The 25367-nt window shown below is 40.9% G+C and overlaps 1 protein-coding gene across 2 annotated transcripts in view; it reads right to left on the reverse strand.

Annotated features, from left to right (window-relative positions):
- Positions 1-25367, reverse strand: part of CACNA1S (calcium voltage-gated channel subunit alpha1 S) — a 572869-nt gene that overhangs the window by 176972 nt on the left and 370530 nt on the right. For both annotated transcript variants that reach the window (XM_053706913.1, XM_053706914.1), the window contains exon 27: positions 19559-19717. In XM_053706913.1, the coding sequence (XP_053562888.1) occupies positions 19559-19717 (159 nt within the window). The remainder of the gene's footprint in view (positions 1-19558; positions 19718-25367) is intronic.

A 25367-nucleotide genomic window follows, 5' to 3' on the forward strand; every position in this document is an offset into this window, starting at 1 on the left:
TTGGGGACGGCGTCATCGGCTAGCGGGATTTGCCAGTATCCCTTGCATAAGTCTATGGTCGTAAGATACTGTCCCCTAGCCATTTTATCCAGCAACTCGTCTATCCGGGGCATCGGATAGGCATCAGACACCGTTTTGTCATTTAGCCTCCGGTAGTCAACACAGAAGCGTGTGGTGCCGTCTTTCTTGGGTACCAACACTACCGGGGATGCCCAGGGGCTGTCGGAAGGTTCGATAACCCCTAGTTGCAACATCTCGTCAATTTCTGCCTTCATGTGTGCCTTGACTGCTTCAGGGACACGATACGGGGTCTGCCGCATAGGTAGCTGCCCCGGGGTTTCAACTCGGTGAGTGGCCAGCGGGGTGTACCCAGGTAAGTGGGAGAAGATAGCCCCTTTAGCTACTATCAACTCCTGTACCTGGGCACGCTCCGAAGGGCTTAGCCGCTCCCCCAGCTGAACGCCCCTGGAGGGCTCTATCTGGTCCTCTGATTCTAATAGGTCAGGGAGAGGCAGATTCTCCTGATCCTCAGAGGCCGAGGCGCATATTGCCGCCACGTCCTCCATCCTCTCATGGTAGGGTTTGAGCATGTTCACATGAAGCATGCGTCGCTTCCCTACCCCTGAGCAGGGGCCAATCACATAGGTAGTGTCGCATCGCTGCTCTACGACCTGGTATGGGCCTTGCCAGACGGCCTGCAGCTTGTCGGTGCGTACAGGTTTTAAAATTAAAACTTTCTGCCCCACTTGAAAGCTGCGATCCCTGGCTCCCCTATCGTACCAGCGGCGCTGGCGTTGTTGAGCCGCCTGGAGGTTGGTACGTACAGCCTGGGTTAATGCCTCCAGTCGGTCCCTGAACTCCAGCACGTAAGATACAATGGGTTTACCATCGGGGCTACTCTCTCGCTCCCAATGCTCCCTAATGAGGTTTAATGGCCCCCGCACCCTTCTCCCAAATAGCAATTCGAAGGGGGAAAAACCTGTCGACTCTTGGGGTACCTCCCTATATGCGAAAAGCAGATGGGGTAGGTAGCGCTCCCAGTCCTTATGAGTCTCGCCAAATGTACGGAGCATCTGTTTTAAAGTCCCATTAAATCTCTCACATAACCCATTGGACTGGGGATGGTAGGCTGAGTTAATTATGGGTCTAACACCACATACCCTCCAAAGTTGTTGGGTCACCTCTGCGGTAAACTGGGTTCCCCTATCTGATATTATCTCCTGGGGGAACCCTACCCGGGAAAATATTTTTATTAAGGCTTCAGCTACCGTCTCTGCATGGATGTTGGAGAGCGCAATGGCCTCGGGGTACCTAGTGGCATAGTCCACTACGGTTAAAATGTACCTCTTCCCGGAGGGATTGGGCTTGGGTAGAGGCCCTACGATATCTACTGCTACCCTGCTAAAGGGTTCCTCAATAATGGGTAACGGGCATAATTTAGCCTTAGGGCGGTCACCTCGTTTGCCTACTCGTTGGCACACGTCACAGGAGGTGCAATATTGCCGTACATCTTTAGAGATCCCAGGCCAGAAAAAGGCGTGGGTCAATCTGTAGCGGGTGCGAGTCATTCCCAGGTGGCCTGACAGGGGAATGTCATGAGCTATCCTGAGCAGTTCCTGCCTATACTTCTGGGGTACTACCAGTTGCTTAGTGGTCACGGTGACTGCGCTGCCTACCCCCCGTTCGGCTATGCGGTACAATAACCCTTTCTCCCAGACGTACCGTTCCCCTTCTAACCCAGCCTGATCGGTGTTCCCTTTATCCCGGTATGCCTGCAGCGTGGGGTCAGCTTTCACCTCCGCCTCAAATTGGGTGGGGGTATCCCAAGTCATATGTGTCAAGGGGGTGTCATGGTCTCTTACCTGAGCCTCGTGGTGAGCTGGTGGGGCCGTAGTGCGTGCCTGCTGCCGGGTGGTTACTGGGTGGACCTCCTGATGTGGAGCCTGAGGTACAAAAGCAGAGGTCATCTGACCCAGGTCATTCCCCAGTACAACATCCGCTGGTAGGTTTTGCATTAAGCCCACTTCTACCATGCCCTCCCCTGCACCCCAATCCAAATGAATCTTAGCAGTGGGCAATCGGTATACTGCTCCCCCTGCCACTCGTACTGCCACGGATCCGCCCGTGTGTGCTGTATCTGGCACCAAATGGGGAGCTATCAGGGTTAAAGTAGCTCCCGAATCCCGAAGTCCCTGGACCTCCTTCCCCTCCACGGTCACCAGCTGACGGTGATGTTGCCGGTTATCGGTGGCTCGGACCGACATCACCTCATGCAGAATTCCCAGGGGTTCCCCGGCTGGGGTGCTCAACCCCTCATGAGCGGCTGGCTCCGTTTGGTAATGGTGAGCAGCCGCCCTTGGGGCCAGGTTCTGTCTGACCTGGTTCCAAGCTTGTCTGCTCCGATTTTGGGTGCACTCACGTGCCATATGTCCCCACTGCTTGCAGGTGTGGCATTGTATATTCGCCCGTCCATTGTATCGTGAGGGGGGTGGTGGATTCCCTGGGGCTGGACGAAACGGTGCCGCTGTGGGGTTGTTAGACTGTAGAGGACTGGGCTGTCCTGTGGGTCGAGTGTACGTCTTAGGTAGTAGTCCATGGTGCCTCCTGGCGTCAAAATGCTGGTCTGCTAATCTGGCTGCTTCGGTTAACGTGAGGGGTTTTCGATCTCTCACCCATTCTTGGGCTTCTGGGGACAAGCCGTTAAAGAATTGCTCCAACAGCATCAGTTGTCGCAATTCTTCCATGGTGGTAGCTTGGCTGGCCTGTATCCACCCCTGAGATGCTTGATCCAGCTTGTGGGCCCACTCTGCATGGGAATCTCTTTCTGGCTTGCGCAGGCCTCTAAACTTGCGCCGGTATGCCTCTGGGGTAATGGCATATCTTTCCAAGATTGCGCTCTTCACTTTAGCGTAATCCTTGCTGTCCTCCCTGGGTACAGCGCGATACGCTTCCGCTGCCCTACCGGCTAGCTTGCCTGCTAGCACCGGCACCCATACGGACTGCTCCAACTCATGTAACTCGCACAGTCTCTCAAAATCCTGTAAATACCCATCGATCTCATCCTTCTCCTCACAAAACATTTTAAAGGCATGGTATGGGATTTTGGGTCTTACTGGGTTACTGAGTGCTTCCGAAATGGATTCTGCTCGGGAGGATGCATTCCGCGGACTGTGTGCCATCACGTACTCCTGCACATCTGCCATTACCACGGATAGCATGTCCCGTGGTACAGGTTGGGGTAAAAATTCCAGCCTGGTCCTCATTTCCCTCTGGTATAGGGTCTCCTCCATGGCTGCTGGAGGCGTAGCGCTGCGAGCTCTGTCTCCCTCCATCAGCTCTGCAGTTAATATAGCCTTGGGTTTGCTGCTGGCTATCTTTCCCCTGGCTTCTAGCAGTTCCTTTAATGTTTGTCTCTTTAGCTTAGAATAATCCGTCTCCATTCACTTCGGTAGTCGGTTCTTTCACTGTATTCTGCTTGCCATTCCCTTTTCTTATTCGGCAGTTACAATTGCACGAATTGCGCTTTTCGGCTGTAAGGTCTGATCCCAACGCTTGCCACCAATTGTAGCGGAGAGCAATATTAAAATACTCCCAATAACCGGACGAAACACAGTTTGGGAGTCAATAACTCACAACCCAGCCAGTTTTCAGGTTTAAAACAGAATGAACTTTATTAAAAAGGCTATGCCTAGTATTTATGCAGGTCTGACCTCCCAGATGGGGGGTTGAAAAGAATGTTGTAGATTAGATGGATGGAACACGCCTTTTGACATGATACAATAGAATACCTTGCTCAAGCTGATAACAACTTAACCACAGGACACACACTTGGCTCTTCTTATCACTAAGGCGTCGTCTCTCTAGATGTGATTGAACAATGGAATGGTAATCACTAGCTTTAATGAAAGTACACAATAGCTGAGACTAGTAACCTTGTCGTTCAAGAATAGTCTTCTTAAAGCTAAACACATTTAACTCCTTCAGTACTGCCAGAAGGGTCTGTCACATCTACATAGCACACAATACAGCCTATAGACAACCTTTCTTACATTATAGTCCAGAAGTGGCTAGGTTTGCCACAGGCATATACAGGAATTGACATTAGGGTACAAGATATTATGGAGCCCTATATAGGCAACAACATTTTTAGGTGGTTGAAGTACATATAATATAATTCACAAGAGGATTTAATTGCAAAGTCCACACATTATCAGACAAAAATCTTCATGAGTGCAGATGTCTCAGTTACGAATACTAGGGAGTAATTCAGTAACTCCAAACTTCCAGCTCAGCCAGGAGCGTATAAGGACCTTGCTGCATACTACCACCCCTGGCTTTCGCTGCCCCAGCAAACTGTCACCCAACTCCAACTTTCATGCAGGCGCGGCCAGATTCTCCAGGGCCCAGAAAAGCCCCCGCATGTGTGTCCGTGTTAGAATAGCTGCACTGCATGTCCAGGCTGTGTAAGAGGAGTGCCCACCTGACAGAATAATGAGCCTTGGAATTTGCAAGTTCCTGATCGGACCGGGCCATGACTTTTTCCCCAAGCATCGCAGGGACCTCATCTGCATTGTACCCCACCTCCACTTCCTCCCGTAGGTTCACGGAGCTCTCAACCAGCTCCTGATCTTCAGCCGCAGTTCCCGGAACAGAGGGACATGGTGAGTGGCTGTTGCTTACATTAACTGGGGCGGGCTCTGGAGGGTTGGTTGGCTCCGGTGTAGAGTACTCGATGGTGTTCCCCTGATCCACACTCATGTGCTTAGATGGGGCCACAACCGCTCCCCCATATGGCTCAGCGCTTTCTTCCTCTACATCTCGGCGTGTGATCAGTGAAAAGAGCCGGTCCAGCCTACTATGAATGTAGCGCTCATACTCCTCAAAGAGGGCTAAGATAGCTGCGCGGGAGCCCTCCATGTTGCGCTGCCCGTAGCTAGGCCCCAGTAAGTCTCCCTGATCGTGTACTGTGAGTATAGCTCCCGGGTCTTCTTCAAATCTTCACCTCAGGCTCTTAGAGAGGGATTCAGAGTCAATCTGTCACTTGATATGGGCTAGCTGGTCCAAAATAACTGTTAAAAACCACACTTAAGCCAGGAGCCTCAGCTATGTGCGTCCAGAGACTTTGGCGGCTTGCTCCGCCCCCCCAGGTGATTTACTTTTAACTTGTAATACAAACACAAATTGACGTGGGCACCATTAATAATCTTGCCCTAAGTACATTGGACATTGCTGTAGTTTTCTTTGCACTTTTATAAAGTCAAAACATCTTCAGTAAGTAAATTTAATCTTATTTACCTAACTTGATGGGCTACAGTTTTAAAATTATTGCAGTAGTTTAGCAGATTAACATTCACTTTAAAATAGTTTGTGCATTGCACTGTAGTGTATTGCAAAGCACAAGTAATGTAAAACAATGCCCCCCAAGACAAACAAATATGACTATGTATTTAAAATGTATATTAAAACATATGCTATTTTGAAATTGCTTTAACTCATATGCCGGAGTCATAACGTGGCTTCACCAAACATAACAAACCCACATATATGTTAAATTCAGATGGAACATCCTCCATCACTATGTCTCCATGTTCAACAATTACAATATAATATATATAATATATATATATCATAAACCTTCATTACTCATTTGTTAAACAGGCTTTGCACTTTAAATACTCTGTAACAAAACTTCGCTGCACATGTTTCTCATTTAATCTAGTTTATTAATGTAGCATTTTTTTTGTTCTGTACAATTAATACTGCACAAATTGTACACGTGGTTGGTCCTCCAATCTCAATATAGATTTTATTATCAAGTTATATGTATATGGTACTTAAATGAAAATTAAATACAGTGAAATTGCAGAATGAACAAGTGCAAAATAAAAATCAACGGATTATCACTTAAAAATCTATTTCAAATTACCAGCCCCTGTATCATGTGACAGCCATCAGCCAGTCACAGACTCATAAATGTACACTCTGATGTCTTGCACATGCTCAGAAGTAGCTGGTGGCTCAAAAAGTGTGCATATAAATGACTGTTTACAATTTAATAATGGAAGTAAATTGCAAAGTTTAATTTTGACTTTAGTGTTTTTATATTATGTGGCACAGTTTTGTGGGTATTGAAGTTTGTATTAGGTTGTTCTATTGACGTCAGTAGCTATGCAGTGGAGTGGTGTGGTTACATGCTGACAACGCTTTTGTTAGCTGTCATGTGACTGACGGAACAAAGTTTGTTACTGCCGAATATTTAAACTGCAAAGCCTATTTAATAGATGAGTAATGGGTGTTTAATTGTTTATGAGATCCATATGGGATATACTGATTGTTGAACATGGAGATATAGTAATTAGAAGGCTCTCCATTTGAATTTAAATACATATATTTGGTAAATCTGAATTGGTTATGATGGGTATATTTATATTGCCTGATGAAAAAGCATTGTATGTTTTGTTTTTTGTTTTTTTATTGAAGTTTTTAGTCAAATGTTTACATGTAATGATAGCTTTTAGATACAGAATACAATTCTTAGAGACAGTTTTTAAAACAGAAATTATATACAGTTACAGGCGTGTCTCGAAATTTAATGTAATGTATCTTCCCATGAATCTAGGGCCACTCATGAACCTGTACAGATTTGTAAGGGATTATAAGGGAAAATTTGTATAACTCAACACCCCTTTTGGGCTTCGAAACCTTATTTGGACTAATGTTCAATGCAATTGGTGAAATAATATAAACTACTAGCAGAAGTGAATATAACTCTTAGGCGCTCTTTAAAATGAAAGGATATACTAATTAAATTATATATATATAGACATACACTATATACTGTATATATATATATATATATATATATATATATATACACATATAGACACATGCATGCATATATTCATACATCTACAAACATAGTCTTCTTGTATAAAGTCACTATGAGGGTAGATTAATGCCAAATAGACTCAGTGTTCGTCAAAGGAAAACAGGTAAAGCCCAGAGTCATCTCACATCAGATCTCCCCCTGAAGGAGCAAACAACATAGGGACTTTTTATTCACACTAGTCATTTAAAAAGTTCTTGTAGGGAATGCTAACCAAGTCATGTACACAGATTGACAGTATTAGTAACTGAATTCATTAGTGGCAATCCTCCACTGCATAACGATAACATTTAGCTCACTCCTGACATAGCAAATATGGAAACATTCCAGTCTGCTACTCCTCGGAGATGAACAATTGGTACTAGCTCAATCAAGTCACTGAAGACTGTGCAGGGATCCTCAGAAAGCAGGAGATTCAGATTAAGCTCTCCCAATCTCTCACGATCATGGTAAGTCTCAGACTGCAGGTCCAATGCAAGCAGTATGTACTGAGATTAGTTTATTTCGGTTGTCTTGTAAACTGGATCCTCAGACTGCTACAGGCCCAAACTATGGGCTAGGGAGTTGGCTGCACACCCCCTCCCATCACCCGGGAGCAAGATTACATTGGTCCCACTCGGGTAGCAGTCCAGATGAGCGCCAGTCATAGCTATAGTGATTGAGGGCCATTGTACAGGAGGGGTCCCTGCTCCTTCATCTAGAGGGCTCTTTATGAACAACTCACTCGCTGGTAGTACACCGGTTTAGAATTTAGCATTTTCTCTAGATCACACTGATTCTCTATGGGTTACCAAAATCAAGGATCAGGGTGCCTTATTCAATGATGAATCCAACTATTTTCTTCTATGATGTCACATGCCTTCAGTAATTGGCTAATGCTGTTAAACCTCTCATATATTTTGATTTGAAACTCATTTAGGAGAGCTCTAAATGTGGTATATCATTTGTTAGATAGGAAAGATTATGTGACATATTCCGCTTCCTTTGTATAGAAAGATGATACAGAGAAATTAAGAAATTCTCCAGATACCTGGTTACCTGGGGGGTGCTGAGATTTTGTCTCTTATAGGACCACCAAAAAGTCCCAGCGGTCCAGTCTGGGAGTATAAGGGTAATGCAAAATACAACTTAGTCTCCTCTGTGAAGTAAAGCAGAAATGTATGCTGGATGGCTCAAGATATGATAGATTTCCTGGTGGAATGAAAAACTTCTTAGAAGAGCTCCCAGTTTAGCGGCCATCTTCAGCCCTAGCACAAACTGGCCCCCCGCATTGTATGTTTTAATGAACTTTTTTTGTAAAAAGACTTTTATTTTTGACATGTCAAATAGTTGTATATAATGTGTACAAAATTGGACAAAGATCTGTCCAGACATGAATATTAACAATCATAGGTATTAAGTCCCATCTTCAAAGGCCTCTATTGCCATCAGGTCGTATTGGGTTCTCCCAATAGTCAGAAGTGATACTAGTCCAACCGTTGACATCCTTTTTTTAAAATATTTTCCATAATATTGAACAATGCACTATTAGTCCGTGCAGATCAAAAGGTTTGTATTTTAAACAGATACAGATTGATCAAAACTGTGTATTACAAAGGATATATATCATATATTAAACCGTCCTGCTATAATTTAACATTCTAAATAAACTTAACAAACTTAGCAGAGCTTTGAGAGGTCACTAGGAGGGGTAGTTATCAACGTGTCTACCTCAAAAACGCTGGAATTCCGCAGTGTATTTGAGGCGAGGCTGATTCGCCTTAGTTATCAAGCCCTAGACACCGGCAAAAGTAGAATTTTGTGACATAAGCTTCGATCCGCCAGACTCAGTCCGACACAGATCGATTCTTACGTCACTCCAGATGTTCCGCACACAAGTGCGGCACAATCTGACTACTTTTGGGAGTTATCAAAAAACTAGCAGGTATGCTCGGCACTTTTCCGGCCCAGCGTACCTGGTTTTCAAACTGCCGCCCTGGAGGCGGCGGATCCCATAGGAATCAATGGGAGTCTGACCATAGCGAAAGTTCAGGTTTGCTGCTGCCAGACATCCCACCTAACACTAATTTTCCTCGCCCTTTACTATGGTTGATACTCCCTTATCCTACCTGGGCATCCACATCTCAGCTAATCCATACAAGTGGTATGAATATAACTTTACCCAATTCTATGGGCCGGCGAAGGCAGGTAAAGTAGACGGCTTGATAAGTACCCCTCTAGGTCATTCAAGAGTATGGGTGAATTACAAATCTACGTTATATTATTAGTGTTCCCATATATCCCATTCCCCCCTGAGGTTTGCTTCAAGCATGTAGGTCGTATTCTTAAATGGCGTTAGAAGTTGCCTTCTAGTTGGCAAGTCTAAGCTTTCTAAGTATAGTTTCCACTTGGTTAGGAATCACAGAACTCTCATGTCATGTCAAACATGGTATATTGCTCACATATTACATATTTTAGTAACATGCGTTTCAGAAATTGTATAGAAGGTGCCCTTCTGTGTAGCCATTTGCAAAATAAACTCTTCCTAGCCAAGAGTATGCAGTTAGTCAGCAGTTTCTGGTTGCGTCTGTCACATATTTATATGTCTAGGAATAGTATGTCTGTCAGTGTGAGGGTAATCGATTGCCACATTACTTTTGATAGCCAAAAGGAAACACGGTTCCAATATCTTCGGATCTTGGGGCAGTATCATACATAGTGTAAAAAAAATCAGAGTTTGGGTAGGAGCATTTGCCACAGACATTAGAGAAATACTTCCTCCATTTACTCAATCTATTTGGAGTAAGGTAATCTTGGTATATGACCCTGATCTGAGATTCCCTAAGGTCAGTTGCCATAGTGGCCATCCAAGTTAATTTTAAGCTATCATGTATCGTGTCAGCAGAATGTAATCTGGTTGTATGTTTATTCCAGGAATGTAAGAGTTCTTGTTGAGACTTAACAAATCTAGACTGTATCATTAGGTTATATATTGGAGAAATGGACAAATTATTCATACGGAATCTAGAGTGGACTGAGGTTAATTGTGTGTTATTCCGAAATATGGTACAATTATGCAGGATCTGATTTATGTAATGGCGTAATTGGAAGCAGGTGAACCTTTGATTTAGAGAGGTGTAATACTTTCTACAAATTACATCAAAAGGCAGGACTGATTTTGTGGGATCATCTAGAACTGCATTCAGATTAGTAATACCTAACAGTTTCTAATTGCGGAAAACAGGGTATAGAGAACCCGGTGAGAATCTAGGATTGCCACATGTAGGTAGGTATCTAGAGTGAGAGGGATTTGTTCCTATGTTTTTGTTCAGTGTGCCATGCCCGGATTATATCTCTAAACATTGGGTGATGCTGGAACGGAGGGGATAGTTCCGAGAGTGCTGCATGCGGTAGGAAGGATAGCGAGATCTGAGAAAGTGAAGCTTCTTCTAGGTGCATTGGTGAAAAGTGTTGGGTACCCAATTTCTAGTAGAGGGTGAATTTGACTAAGGATGCCCAGTTATGGTAAGTGATGTGAGGGAGGCCTAAGCAACCTCTTGTATATGGAAAGTATTACTTAGATAGGCTGAGTCTCAGCTTACCTCCCCTCAACAGAAACGTTGAAGGGCTTTCAGATCCCCTTGTTTCATTAGTAAAGGAAGCATTTGCATGGGGTATAGGAGTTTGGAGAGGATATTCATTTTGATTACATGTACTGTTCCCATTAGTGAAATAGGTAGTTGCTGCCAGAAACTTAAATCAGTTTTCATTTTGCATAGAATTGGGGTAAAGTTATATTCATACCACTTGTATGGATTAGCTGAGATGTGGATGCCCAGGTAGGTTAAGGGAGTATCAACCATAGTAAAGGGCGAGGAAAATTAGTTTCCCCTACTCACACATTTGAGTCATAGAATTTCAGATTTATCCACATTAATTTTGTATCCAGAGAATTCTCCAAATAATTGTACGGCTTCTTGGATTTTTGGGATATATATTTCAGGTTGTGATATGAATAAAAGCATATAGTCCACATATAGAGCTACCTGTAGTCTATGGGATTAGAGTTAAATTCCAGGGAATATGGTTCTCAAATAAACTGCCAAGGGATCTAGGGCAATATTAAATAGGAGTGGGGATAAGAGACATCCTTGTCGGGTTCCCCTATGCAGGTGTACAGGGGGGGAGTAAAGATTATTAATCAGTAAGTATGCAATGGGACTATTATAAATATTTTTCATAAATTCAATAAAACAGCCACTTATTCCAAAATTTCCCATAGTATGAAATAGATGGTTCCATTCCACTCTATCGAAGGTCTTCTCTGCGTCCAAGGACAGCAGGAATGCCTCTGGTAGAACCGAGTCATTTCCCCCCTGCTTCGCTAGCCAATAGGGGGTCACGGCATGTAGGACACGTCGTATATTAGTTACTGAGGAGCGACCAGCCTTAAAGCCTGTTTGGTCAGTGTGTAGGACAGACGGTAATAAGAATTTAAGGCGATAAGTTAGCAGTTTCATTAGTAGAATATAATCTGTGTTTAGGAGGGAGATGGGCCAAAAGGACTCAGGGACTATTGGGTCTCTTCCTGGCTTATGAATGACTGTAATGTTGACTGCTGAGAAACATGTAGAGGGCTGTTGTTTATGTGTAAAGTAAAGGCTAAAAAGCGAGGTCAATATGGAGGAAGTCTGGTCAGAGAGCACGCAATAAAGTTATTTAGGTTGTCCATCCGGGCCAGGGTCTTTCCCAAGAGCTAGAGATTTTATTGTCAATTGTACTTCGCCCTGCGTTATCGGGGCATTTAATTTATCAATCTGGTCTGAGGATAGTTTGGGTAGAGCGATCTTATCCCAGAAGCTATTCTGAGCTTGCGGATTTTTAGGTTGTGCTGTATAGAGAGTCGAGTAGTACTCTGCGAATTCAGCCACTATATCAGTTGGGTTGGTTGTTAAGGAGTTTCCCTTTTTAAGCACTGGAATGCCTCTATTGCCTTGTTTAATCTTGATTAAGGAGTCCAAAGATTTATCAGTTCTGTTTACATGTCTTAGGAATCTGCCTTGTTTCCTATGTTCCTGGTGTATGGTGTTTTGAAGTAAGAAGGTGTCTCTTTTTTGCTTGAAAAAAATGTTAATCTAGGTGTTATAGTTGGGGATTGGCAATATGTTAAGTAAGTATTGGTCAAGGTATTGTTATAACGTTTTTGCAATCATCTAGGCGTTTCTTTTTGGTAAGGTAGGCAATGATATCCCCTCTGAGGACAGTCTTAGCCATTTCCTAACAAAGCTCAGGGATGGCTACATGTGGTGCGTTAGATGCAAAATTATTCTGTTGTCTCGCAAGATATGCACGTAAGTCTGGGGAGGTAAGTGAGTAGGGAAATGAAATAATCTTTTGTTGGTAGGGTGTGGAGTAGGAAATAATCTCAGGGACACAGGGGCATGGTCAGAGATGGTAATATTATGAATTGCGGTCTCAGTGATCCAAAATTCTAAGGAGCTAGATGTGAGAAAAAGGTCTAAACTGGATAATGTTTTGTGTGCTCAAGAAGCGCAGGTTTAATCCCTACCCGTAGGGTTTTGTCTTCTCCAAATGTCTTGAACACCTAATGTTGAGTACAATGTGTCAAATATCTTCAGTGCATACGCATTTGGGGCAGATGCCTGTGTCCTAGGGGCAAGTCTCTCTGGGTCTTTAAATCTACCTAATATTGGATTAGGAGTAAGATTGAAATCACCCACAAGAATAAGCTTAGTGTCTAAGAATAGGGCCAAAAGCCTGGGTTACGTTGGTTGGGCCCATAAATATTGCATACAGTATACCATTGATCTTGTCATTTAAGTTTTACAATTATAAATCTACCATTTAGATCTATAATCTTAGTATCAATCTCAAATTGAAAGTTTTTGTGCAAAAGCATAGCCACACCTCTATTGGAGTTGTTGTAAGAGACACATACAATCTCTGATATCCAATTGATTTTAAGTTTTTCATGCTCAAGGGCATTAAGATGGGTTTCCTGCAAGAGCATAATATCTGCATGGGATTTTTTAAAATGGGACAAAACTGTTTTTTCCTTAATGGGAGAGTTTATCACTCCTATATTCCAAGAAATGAGCTTCACTGTCATTGAGACATTGTTAGAGATGGGGTATGACAGGGGGTACATACAATTCTCCAAATGAGGTGGGCATCTAGGAACATGTCATTTAACAACCTATAATCTCTCACAGCTAAAATATAACTTAACCATAACATTTTAAACAATAAAATACAGAATAAACAAGGTATATACATATTGGTATACAACCTCACTGGAACTCCAGCCATAAGTGGTCATTAACTAAAGTTATTCTCAAAGAACCCCGGTCCAGGGGCAGTTAAAGCTTTAAAGAGTGCTGTTTCTCAGTCACGAACGTCAGCCAGGAGATTCTTGCTGCTGCAATGCCAAATGCGAGAGAGCACTTCTGTGTTGGTCCAGAAATTCCTGCGCTTCCTTGGGTGAATCAAAAATTCTTGGGCCTCTTTGAGTGTGGAGATGTAATTGTGCTGGGTAGAGCAATGTAGCCTGTTTATTTTCTTTATAAAGTGATGTACACAAGGGTGCAAATTCTTTTTTTCCCCCAGATCTTCTGAAGAGTAATCTTGGAATATATAAAGCCTCTTGTCAACGTAGATGAGCATCTGCATTTTACGGTAGGCTCTTAGTAGCTCTTAGTAGCAGTATTTTAGACTGTGGTGGGGCGCCTTTCTCACAGGGGGAGATTCTGTCACCTCCGATCCTATGCGCTCTCTCTGCTTTCATAGGGATGTACTCAGTGGGTACTTTTAGCAAGTTAGGGAGAGAGTGTTCTGCAAAATATAACAGCTCAGATGGTCATATTGACTCACTAGTCTGATGTTCCTGCAGGAGCGATTTTCTAAGTTGTCAATTTTCTGGTGAAGAGATATATTTTGTTGAATGAGGTCTTTAAGTTGAGTGGTAGCAGTATTTGGGCCATCTTCTAGGTCAGATATGCATTGCTCTGCGACAGTTAGTCTGGAGTTAAACTGCTTGTCGTGAGTGTGTCTATACCTTTCTGCAAGTTATCCATCTTAGCCAGGAGCAAAGAATTTAGTGGTTGGTCTGCTGGGGCTGATGGGTCTCTGATTTTGCAGTATACTCAGTTGTTGAGGGTAATAGGAGTACAGAGCCAGGGGCCTCCTTTCTCTTCTTGTCCTGTGTCTTGGTCCTGTGTGACATCCTGTTTAGGATAAAAAATCTAAAAAAGTGCACAGTGCGTTGGTGTTGAGTAACCTATATAGTCTCTATAACCAAGAAGCTTCTTTAATAATGCTAAAAGTGGTTTGTCACTGGTCTTGTTGTGATATTAAACTATAGCTGGAATATGTGTGCACAGATCAATACAATCTCCATGTATCTTGTTATTGGGGCAGTATATCCTTGAGTTACATAGGGTATTGCAGCCTTGAATATGAATCATTGATCCAGGGTACTCAGTGTAAAAGTCTGGGTTTCAAACAGTGTTTTTTTATAATAGATAGCAGGTTCCCTTGCTTTGAGGTGTGACAGCTTGCATGTATCATGCAGTCACAGTTGGTGTATGATAGGGTAAGCAGGAGCGTTGTAACAAGCCGCACTGCTTGAGGAAAAAGGTGCCACTGATGTGTGTGGCATAGTTATAATGGCAGCAGCTGTGTTTGTGTTACATCAGATTCCATAGTGCTCTGATAGTTCTCACCTATCCGGTTTGTCTTTTGTGACTGTCCTTTTCACTTCCCCGGTCTTCTGTGGAGTACTGAGCCAAACGGCTCCCATTGGGCTTCCACATGGCAGTGCTCCGTGTTCAGTGAGCACAAGTGTCTTAATGAACATTTTTAATAAATAGTTACATTTGTTTGACTTTAGAGGGGCATTGTTGTACCAACCCTGGTGTGTTTTTGCAACTAATATTTATACTCCAATACCAAAATAATGGCTGTGCACACTATATACTCAGAGAGCTCCCACTTCTATTTGAATGATGTATTGGTTATGGTGATACCAACTGCAAAGCTGTGAATTACCCCAGACTGCGAGTTTTGTACTGATTATAATGAGCAACATTTCTGAGTATATTTCCTTTTTAAGTTTGTTTTACACACACATATATATATATATATACACACATATACATACACAATACAGGGGACCATTTGCCTGCAAAGTCTTAAAAATGTAGGCAACTGCGGGAGATGTGTTCACAAGCTCTCAGTCATTGAAAGCATAGCAGAGTTTAAAAATGCCTCTGCATGCTGAAGAGAAGGGAGTGGGATGAGCTATAGCTGACAGAAGGAAGGGAAGCTGTGCTTTCTTTACAGCATGCTGCCTTCCTCACACTATCATATAAGCTGAAGTTCTCACTGATACCTGCACTGGCTAGCTCTCTGGCTCCACCTGCTTACCAGCTGCAGGTAGTTTCTCATCAGCACTGCTTTTTAGGGCACTCCCTGCCCTGACGTGGTTTACCAGCTTTGTTTAAGCCTCTGTCCTGAATATAAATTCCTGTTCTGCGTTTCTCCTGGTTCCTGAATCTGACTGTTCTTCTGACCTCTCTTTTGAATTTTCCTAGTGTATGATGAAGTATTGGACTGTGTCATATATGCCTACCTGCTATCACTGTCCCTTTAAGACTGCCTTCTCTGCTTCTGTCAATCAAGCTGTTTGGGGCGTAGTCTGCATAGATTCTAGTGCTGTAACTTACCTGCCTAATTAATTATTCATGAACCTGATTCTCTCAGCCTCTATTTAGCTATGCTTAGGTATATTGTTCATTGCACTAGCTTTAAAGTTTGCTCCAGATATTCAGATATCTGTTTTTGTTTACAGCATGACTTCCCTAGAGATACTTAAGTTTACAGCCTTACCTGTCTACTAAAGCCTGATTTCTACTAACTGCGAGTACCCATATATTTCCTGTCTTGTTTCCTGGACACTGCTATTTTGCAAACTCTGAAATCAATCTAAATTACAAGTTTGTATTTTGCTGTGATCTTTCTCCGATTGCTAGAACTGAATCATACTCTGAAGTTAACAAATATTCACTGTTACAACTTGTAATTTCTCAATAATATCCTGCAGCAGATATATATATACTCAGAACTCTGCATATTTGTATTTCAGTTAACCAAACTGCATATCCAGTATTTAATACTCTAGCTTGCAACTTGTCTATCACCAGAGCTACACTGCTTATATTACTCTGGCATTTGCTCCAATTTATATTGTGTACTGTGAACCCTGCATTACCACTTTACTTGGTAAAGCTATATCATACATTCAGAATCCTACTACATCTTTTCCAGTTTGCCTATTGTGAATTATGTCTCCTATCATTCATATTGTACTCTCTGGATATTTTGCTGTGTATTTCAAGATTACAGTCATGCTCTCTGAAGCTCAATACTATCTGTTTCCTTTGAAGCCTGAATATGTTGCATAGGTATTTTTTACACTTCATGAACCCTGCAATAACTCCTAGCTACTATGAATCACAGAATCTTAACTATCAACTCCCAGGACATTGTTCCCCGGGACAGGGGTCGGTGTCTCCAATTCCCAACCACTGCTTTGAGGGTCTGTCTCCTGAGCGGTTATACACCGGAGTGTGATAGACTGCTTATCTGGTACTTTGAACTTGATTTCTGACTTAAATTACAAATTTTCCCAGTGTTTGATGACTGATCGGACTGCTTCCTAGTAACTGACCCTCGGCTGATTTCTGACTACTCTCATTACCTGCCTATCTTTGCTACTGTTACCCTGTGTCACAATCCTGTAGCTCTGATATCCTGCTCTGTACCCAAGTACTGCAGAGGCCACCTGCCAAACACTGGTATCCTGCATCAGCACCAAGTCCTGCAGGTGGTGCCTGCAAGCACCAGTTTCCAGCTACTGCAGTCAAGCTCTGCGGAGGGTGAATGCCAAGTACCAGTATCAAGTTACTATACCAAAGCTCTGTAGAGGGCATCTGCCCAGCTTCTGTATCCTTCTCCTGTCACGGCCATAGAGCGGGCACTCCAGTGTATGGCTTTAGAGTGGGCACTCCAGTCTATGGGCCTAAGAGCGGACACTCCAGTCTATGGCTTAGAGCGGGCACTCTAGTCTATTTAGAGCAGGCACTCCAGTCTATGGCCTTAGAGCGGGCACTCCAGTCTTCAGCCTTAGAGCAGGCACTCCAGTCTTCAGCCTTAGAGCGGGTACTCCAGTCTTCAGCCTTAGAGCGGGTACTCCAGTCTTCAGCCTTAGAGCAGGTACTCCAGTCTTCGGCCTTAGAGTGGGCACTCCATTCTTTGGGCCTTAGAGTGGGCACTCCAGTCTTTGGCCTTAGAGTGGGACAGCTGCTCTGTTTTCCATTTTTAAGGAATTTATGAAGACCCACCTAGATATGTTCATAGACTGCACAGTCGAAAAACCTCCTGGACATGTCCACAGAAAGCCCATAACCATGCACTCCAAATGTAATACCACCTCTCTGACAGCCCCGCCCACAAAGCATCAGTGTAATGTAATATAATATTATATATATATATATATATATAAATATAAAATAAAAATTTTCCAGAACATGTCAGTATATGGCCTGGTTATAATACAATATATTTAATAACTATTCTTTAAACAAACCCCCAATAAAATGCATATACAAAACAATAAGATCTACGTAAATTCCTAAATTCTTTATATTAGTTAAAATGTATAGACACATTGAATTATATTTATAGAAAACCAGATATGAATCAAACTATACAAGTTTTAAACTGTTATAATATTCTTTACCAAGCAAATCAAATGTACTTTTAGAATTAACCTTATTCACAATAATCTCCCAAATCAGAGTTTCATTAAAATACCATAATGAGATACCAAGATATGAGCCACTAACCTTCAGACCAGTACAATTAAGCTATTTAGCCCACAAATGATTCTATACAACTCTAATTAAAACCAGAAGTTATATATATTCTTAATGTAAACAGCCAGTTTATATGCCAATTTATCTAAGCTGAAATAAATTCTTAATTATCTACAATTTAGACAAATTCTAATATATATATATATATGTATATATATATATATATATATATATACTATATATATTTGCAAAGATAAATTACTTAGCATTAATGACTAGTTTTAAATTACACAGGATTATGAATGCAAGCTAAATTACAAAGTGTCCTTTTAAATCTACTAACTGCAATTAGCCAGCCCTTTTTTTCTTTCTTGCCTGGAGTTAAATCACGCAATATAATTGCACCCCTTTTAATTCTATTCATCGGTGAAACAATATGATAGGCCCTTGCGGAGCTTGTCTCTGATTCGCCCCGGTATCTGAACATCTAATACATTATTTTGGGAAACACCTCCCTGAGTAGCCATTTATCTTTTGGCTGTGATACCATCCCTGATCTATAGGTGGCAGCAGACACCCAGGAATACAGCCCCACCATCAAATATTTCTAACAGCCACAACGCAATATATGTTTCTGCCTGGCCAAACCTTCATCTAGACGTAACGTCTAGAATTTGTGGATTCAACACAACAGGGGCAATCAACTCTTGCATAAGCTTAGACCATCAGGGGTCTGATAAGTTTATTACCCATCCTGGGCAGGAAATCAACTGCAAACAGAGCAGCCACATGGTGACATCTCTTTGAAATAACTGCCTGATCTTTGAAATGACTGCCTGAACTAAATAGACCAAATGTTTCAGAGCAAGAAGAAGGGGGTGTCTTATAGGAACTTTAATTTCACACCTTAGGCAGGAAACCTTTGAAAGCAATTCCTTTGTTCTTGAAATCTGTGTTTCAGAACAAGAGGGGGTTGTTTTACAGACAGTTTCACAAATTAAATGTGTTCTTGGTCTTATCATAAATCTATGTGTAGATAAATATACATACATATATATACATTATATATATATATATATATATATATATTATTTAATAATACTCAGATATCCTGACAAACAGTTCTTACCCACCTGAGTTTTGTTTTACTCTGAGCTCAGCACTGAAATAAAAAGGGAATCTCAACCACAAAGCACTTGCAGTTCACTGTTTATTTCACTGTAAAACTTCATTTTCCTTCTGGACTCCCAGGGAGTTCAGTTCAAGGTAAATTTCTAGCCTTCCCATCCCTTCCCTTCTAATCAGATTCAACCAAGATCATGTTTGAAATTTGCGTTGCTTGACCTTTGTTTGTAGCATTTTTATAGTGGGAATTTGTGAAATTAGTATCTATATTTGCTTGAGGTCACCAAAATTTTACACATAAAAGGAAAATGGCTAGCAGAATGGACTATAACATTCATTACAACTGCAACACTTAGGAAAGATGGTTAACGTATATGATTGTGATTTTAAAACATTCACATCTGCTTTGTCACGGTAAAGTAGACTCACTGGATAGAACAAAAGGTATCTCCAGGGGCGGGTCAGTGTGCCCACTTATACTTACCCCAGTTTTAGAAAAAAATATCTGAGAATCATACAAAATTAAAAAAGTTTGTATAAAAGCAGGTATACAATGTGTGATTATACAAAAATCATAATGTTGTACTTATAGCAATGCACAATAGATCTAATTACACATTTATAAACCATAATTTAATAAAAAAGAGAAGAAATATGGAAAAGGCAACCATACCTTCATCCCAAGGCTGATGGTGTTCAGAAAGATGAGTGCAAACATTAGATACTCAAAGTATGATGAAGTAACCAAGTACCAGATCTTGTACTGATGAGGATTTTTTGGGATGTAACGACGTAGGGGGCGGGCCTTTAAAGCATACTGTACACATTGACGCTGGTGGTGAAGAAGAAACATATGAGCGTTACATTTTGGATTAATGAGTCAATAAAAAATACTGTGTGCTATATATTGATGTGGAACACACTGCACATTATAATAAAGATGTGTATTAGTAAACGTCTAGTAAGCATGCTGCATTGTATAAAGATATTGAGTATCTATCTTTATTATGATAATAATATACTTCACTGTATACAGTCAATAAGAAATGCTAAAGAGACCATTTTGCTGCATAATGATAGTTCATATATGTACATTTATAATGTCCTTGGCAACAGTGCTGAATATATACATACATTGATACGGAACACACTGCATAATAAAACTTTAATTGGTTTCTATTTACTAATAGTAATATTGAATATTCAGAAATTGATAGATATGCTGAAGATGTATACAATATTGATAATGGATATTTCCCTGTATAATTATTCTTAGTATATACACAATGCTAATGAGAACACCATACCCTCCATATACTGATAATGAACATGCTGATCTATATTTGATGATGAATATACATATTGAAAATAAATACACTGCCCTGTATACTGATGTCTCTAAACTCTTATGTAGAACATGCTGGACTGTATGTTGATGCTTGGTAACTGTACATAGATGTAGCTGTTGAGCGTAAACATTTTATCACTGGTAATACAAGTTGAAAGTAAAAGACCCAGGTGTGCTATCACCTGGAGGTCGGCTAATGCGACCACACTAAATACCTTTCCTCACAGATTTCTATGGGGACCGCTACAAAAACATAATTTATGCTTACCTGATAAATTCCTTTATTTTATGGTGGCGAGAGTCCATGATCTATTACATATGGGATTACATTCCTACCACTAGGAGGAGACTAAATTTCCCAAACCCCAAGAGCTCTATAAATCCCCTTCCACCTCACACATACCTTAGTCTAACGTATAGTAGAGCAGTGACGTTAAAAATGTGTAAGAAAAAAGGATGTGCTCAAAACAAATCAACCCCAAGAAAAGGGTGGGGGTTCATGGACTCTCGCCACCATTAGAGAAATTAATTTATCAGGTAAGCATAAATTATGCTCTCTTTCATATAGGTGGTGAGAGTCCATGATCCGTTACATATGGGAACTACTACCCAAGCTCTGGAAGTCCAGGAGTAACTATAAAGGGAGGGATTGAAAACCCCCAGATATTTTCGCTGAGAAAATATATCCACAAACCAAAAGAAACATTCTCTTATATTAAACTCAAAACTCAAAACATGCATAATCATTAAACTGAGACAACTGCCAGAAGTACATTTCTAAGGTCAGAGGAAGCAAAAACATAAAAATTTTAAAATTTAGTTATGGTATGCAAAGAAGACCAAGTGGCTGCCTTGCAAATCTGATCTTCATTCTTGAAAGCCCAAGAAGTGGCAACTGACCTAGTAGAATGAGCCATAATCCGCTGTAGTGGAGGCTGACCTGACTCCAAATTAGCCTTGTGAGTCAAAAGTTTCAACCAAAAGGCTAAAGAAATAGCAGAGGCCTTCTGACCTTTCCGAGGGCCAGAGAAAAGAACAAACAGACTAGGGGATATATTTAACAAATGTCGGGTGTACATGATCCGCTGTAGCGGATCATGTCTGCTCGACATCGATAAATGCCGACAGCATGCACAAGCATTTTTGGTAAAATGCTTATGCAATGCCGCTCCTCCACATTCGCGGTCAATCAGCCACTAGCAGGGATCGGAATTGATTGGATCGGAATGATTGCTGTCCACCACCTCAGAGGTGGTGGAGGAATTAAGGAGCAATGATGCTGATGGAATATCAGATAAAAGAGAACAAACAATTCAGAAACTATTCTGGCAGAAGAGATGGCCAAAAGAAACAACACCTTCCATGAAAGTAGTTTAATATCCAATTTATGCATAGGCTCAAAAGGAGGAGCCTGCAAAACTCTTAACACTAGGTTTAAAGGGACAGTAAAGTCAAAACTAAACTTTCATGATTCAGATAGGGCATGCAATTTTAAACAACTTTCCAATTTACATTTATCATCAAATTTGCTTTGTTCCCTTGGTGGTATTTTTGAAAAGCTAAACCTAGCTAGGCTCAAACTGATTTCTAAACAGTTGAAAACCGCCTCCTAGCTCAGAGCATTTTGAAAGTTTTTCACAGTTAGACCGTGCTAGTTCACATGTGTCATATAGATAACATTGTGCTCACTCCCGTGAAGTTATTTAGGAGTCTTCACTGATTGACTACACTGCATGTCTGTCAAAGGCACTTAGATAAGGAGGCTGTCTGCAAAGGCTTAGATACAAGGAAATCACAGAGGTAAAAAGTATATTAATATAACTGTGTTGGTTATGCAAAAACGGGGAATGGGTAATAAAGGGATTATCTATCTTTTTAAATAAGAAACATTTTGGTGTAGACTGTCCCTTTAAGACTCCAAGTAAGAGAAATAGGCTTGATAACATGTTTAATTCGGACAAGAGCTTGAACAAAACAATGAACATCAGGAAGACTAGCAATCTTCATGTAAAATAGTACAGAAAGAGCAGAAATCTGCCCTTTCAGGGATATACCTTTATCTAAACCATTCTGTAAAAACAGAGGAATCCTAGGAATTCTAAGAGAATGTCAGGAAATATTTTTGTCTATACACCAATAAATGTAAGTTTTCCAAACTTTGTGATAAATCTTTCTAGAAACCTGAATCAGAGCGTTAATCACAGAGTCTAAGGGGCCGATTTATTAAGCAGTCAATGCTGCTTATTCCGTGCAAACCTTCAGGAGTTAAGAAGCAGCTGCTCCTTAAAGAGATACTGAACCCAATTTTTTTTCTTTCATGATTCAGATAGAGCATGCAATTTTAAGCAACTTTCTAATTTACTTCTATTATCAATTTTTCTTCGCTCTCTTGCTATCTTTATCTGAAAAAGACGACATCTAAGCTAAGGAGCCATCAATTGTTTGGTTTAGAACAATGGGCAGCACTTGTTTATTGGTGCTGTCCAATCAGCAAGGACAACCCAGGTTGTTCCCCAAAAATAGACCGGCATCTAAACTTACATTCTTGCTTTTCAAATAAACATACCAAGAGAATGAAGAAAACTTAAAATTGCATGCTCTATCATCTATCTGAATCACGAAAGAAAAAAATTTGGGTTCAGTGTCCCTTTAACTCGTCCTCCACCTGGGATATTTCAGACCAAACTTGGCCAGTAGTCTTCTTATCCCGGTGTCAAGCGGAAGGATAAGGAAATATCCCAGAACAAAGTGCGTGTAAGAAATGAGGTAAGTAGTACTCATGGTAGTCCTTCACGGCAATAAGATGAAGGCAGAGAATGGTCAGAGACAGGCAGAGTTCGGCAACAAAAGATAATCCAGCAGTTTAGCAGTTCAGGGGTAAACCAGGCAGAGTGCAGCAATGATAAGGCAATTCAAGGGTTAAACAGGCAGAGTAGTCAGACAAGCAGAGTTCAGCAATATTAAGACAATCCAGCAATGCAAGGGTTAAACAGGCAGAGTATTCAGACAAAAATTAAAACATCACTTCATATGCCGGTCCTCAGGTGTCATTTATGTCATTCACTGTGAATATGAGAAAACCTATGTAGGTATGACCACCAGAGAGGCAAGAGTAAGAATCTTGGAGCATAAAAACAACATAAAAAAAAATGCAGAAAAAGACCTACAAAATGGAAAAAAGATTACTAGTGTTGCTAAACACTTTTTATTAAAACACCGGAGTCAATACAATCATCTCAAATTCTCTGTAATACAGAAAATTTCCCTTGGCATCAGAGGAGGGGGTCTAGAAAATTCATTACTTAAAGCAGAATGTCGCTGGATACATTTGCTTAATACAGTACATCCTTATGGACTCAATGAATATAATAATTATACTTATCTTCATCTTGAATGACATTTATAATGACATGCGTATACTGTTAATATGAAAAACTTTGTTATATTTTTAGAAAAAAATTTTTTATTTATTTTTTTAAACACCATCTATCACAGTAGTACACTGTAACACTGATTTCACAGTTATTCATTGTGCACAATATATGTAGTCATTGTTTTGTTGTACAATAAATTGTGTACACATATAAGTTCACAACAAGTCAGCCAGAATTAAATTCACTACAAATTATTATGCATATTTTTTCTTTTGCATATCCCCTTATTGATATATAATACTATTAATAGAGACATAGGCCCCTATTTATCAAGGGCTGGTGGACCTGATCCGACACTGCAGATCAGGTCCGCCAGACCTTGCCGAATACGGCGGGCAATACGCTCGCCATATTCAGCATTGCACCAGCAGCTCACAAGAGCTGCTGGTGCAACGCCGCACCCTGCAGACTCGCGGCCAATCGACCACCAGCAGGGGGGTGTCAATCAACCTGATCGTACTCGATCGGGTTCATTTCCGGCGATGTCTGTCCGCCTGCTCAGAGCAGGCAGACAGGTTATGGAGCAGGGGTCTTTGTGACCGCTGCTTCATAACTGGTGTTTCTGGCGAGCCTGCAGGCTCGCTAGAAACACGGGGCATCAAGCTCCATACGGAGCTTGATACATATGCCCCATTGTCACTCTTCACACTTTTGTGTTTACACACAATAGTTTTTTATTTAAGTAGTTTCTTCATTCAACTTGGTTTATAATTTGGGGTTAATATTAGTTAGTTTTTACACACTTAGCAATATTGCTTTCCTTTTTTTGTAAACATTTAGCACTTACTTTTCAAGTAAAATAATATTTTATTACACATTGTTATTTTTTCATTTCTTTACTATTTTAGTCATTCTACAGATATGTATCAAGTTTACCTTAAAATTCCCAACTTGTAATAATATTGGCGGCATTGGATTATTATCTGAGAAAATGTAATCTCATAATAGCCGTAGGAGAAATTTTCATCTGAACTCTAAGCATCTATTCCTGTATACTACAGTCACCAACTTAATGCTGCCTGCATCTTATTTATTTTTTGATAAGTGATGTCAGCAGGCTAGTTTTTCTTAGTGAGCGTGTGGCAATTCTGTGTCAGTAATACTGACAAATGAACAATTTAAGATTAAAACAGTATTACCTCCATGACAGTTGTAGTGTAAATGTCCATCATAATGATAAGCATCTACTTCCAAATACGGCAGTCACTAAACTTAATATTGCAAGCATTTTATCTGTCGATAAAGGATGTCAGTAAATATGATCTGAGTGTCTGAGGAGCAATCCTTCTGTAGCGATACTGACTGATATACCATTCAAGTCAGAAACTATATCCATTTTATTTACATCAATGTATTTATTGTGTTTTTCCTTGTGACACCTCCTCTACAGGGAGTGCAGAATTATTAGGCAAGATGTATTTTTGAGGATTAATTTTATTATTGAACAACAACCATGTTCTCAATGAACCCAAAAAACTCATTAATATCAAAGCTGAATAGTTTTGGAAGTAGTTTTTAGTTTGTTTTTAGTTATAGCTATTTTAGGGGGATATCTGTGTGTGCAGGTGACTATTACTGTGCATAATTATTAGGCAACTTAACAAAAAACAAATATATACCCATTTCAATTATTTATTTTTACCAGTGAAACCAATATAACATCTCAACATTCACAAATATACATTTCTGACATTCAAAAA

This window comes from Bombina bombina, chromosome 3 (assembly GCF_027579735.1).
Source record: "Bombina bombina isolate aBomBom1 chromosome 3, aBomBom1.pri, whole genome shotgun sequence".
NCBI lineage: Eukaryota > Metazoa > Chordata > Amphibia > Anura > Bombinatoridae > Bombina > Bombina bombina.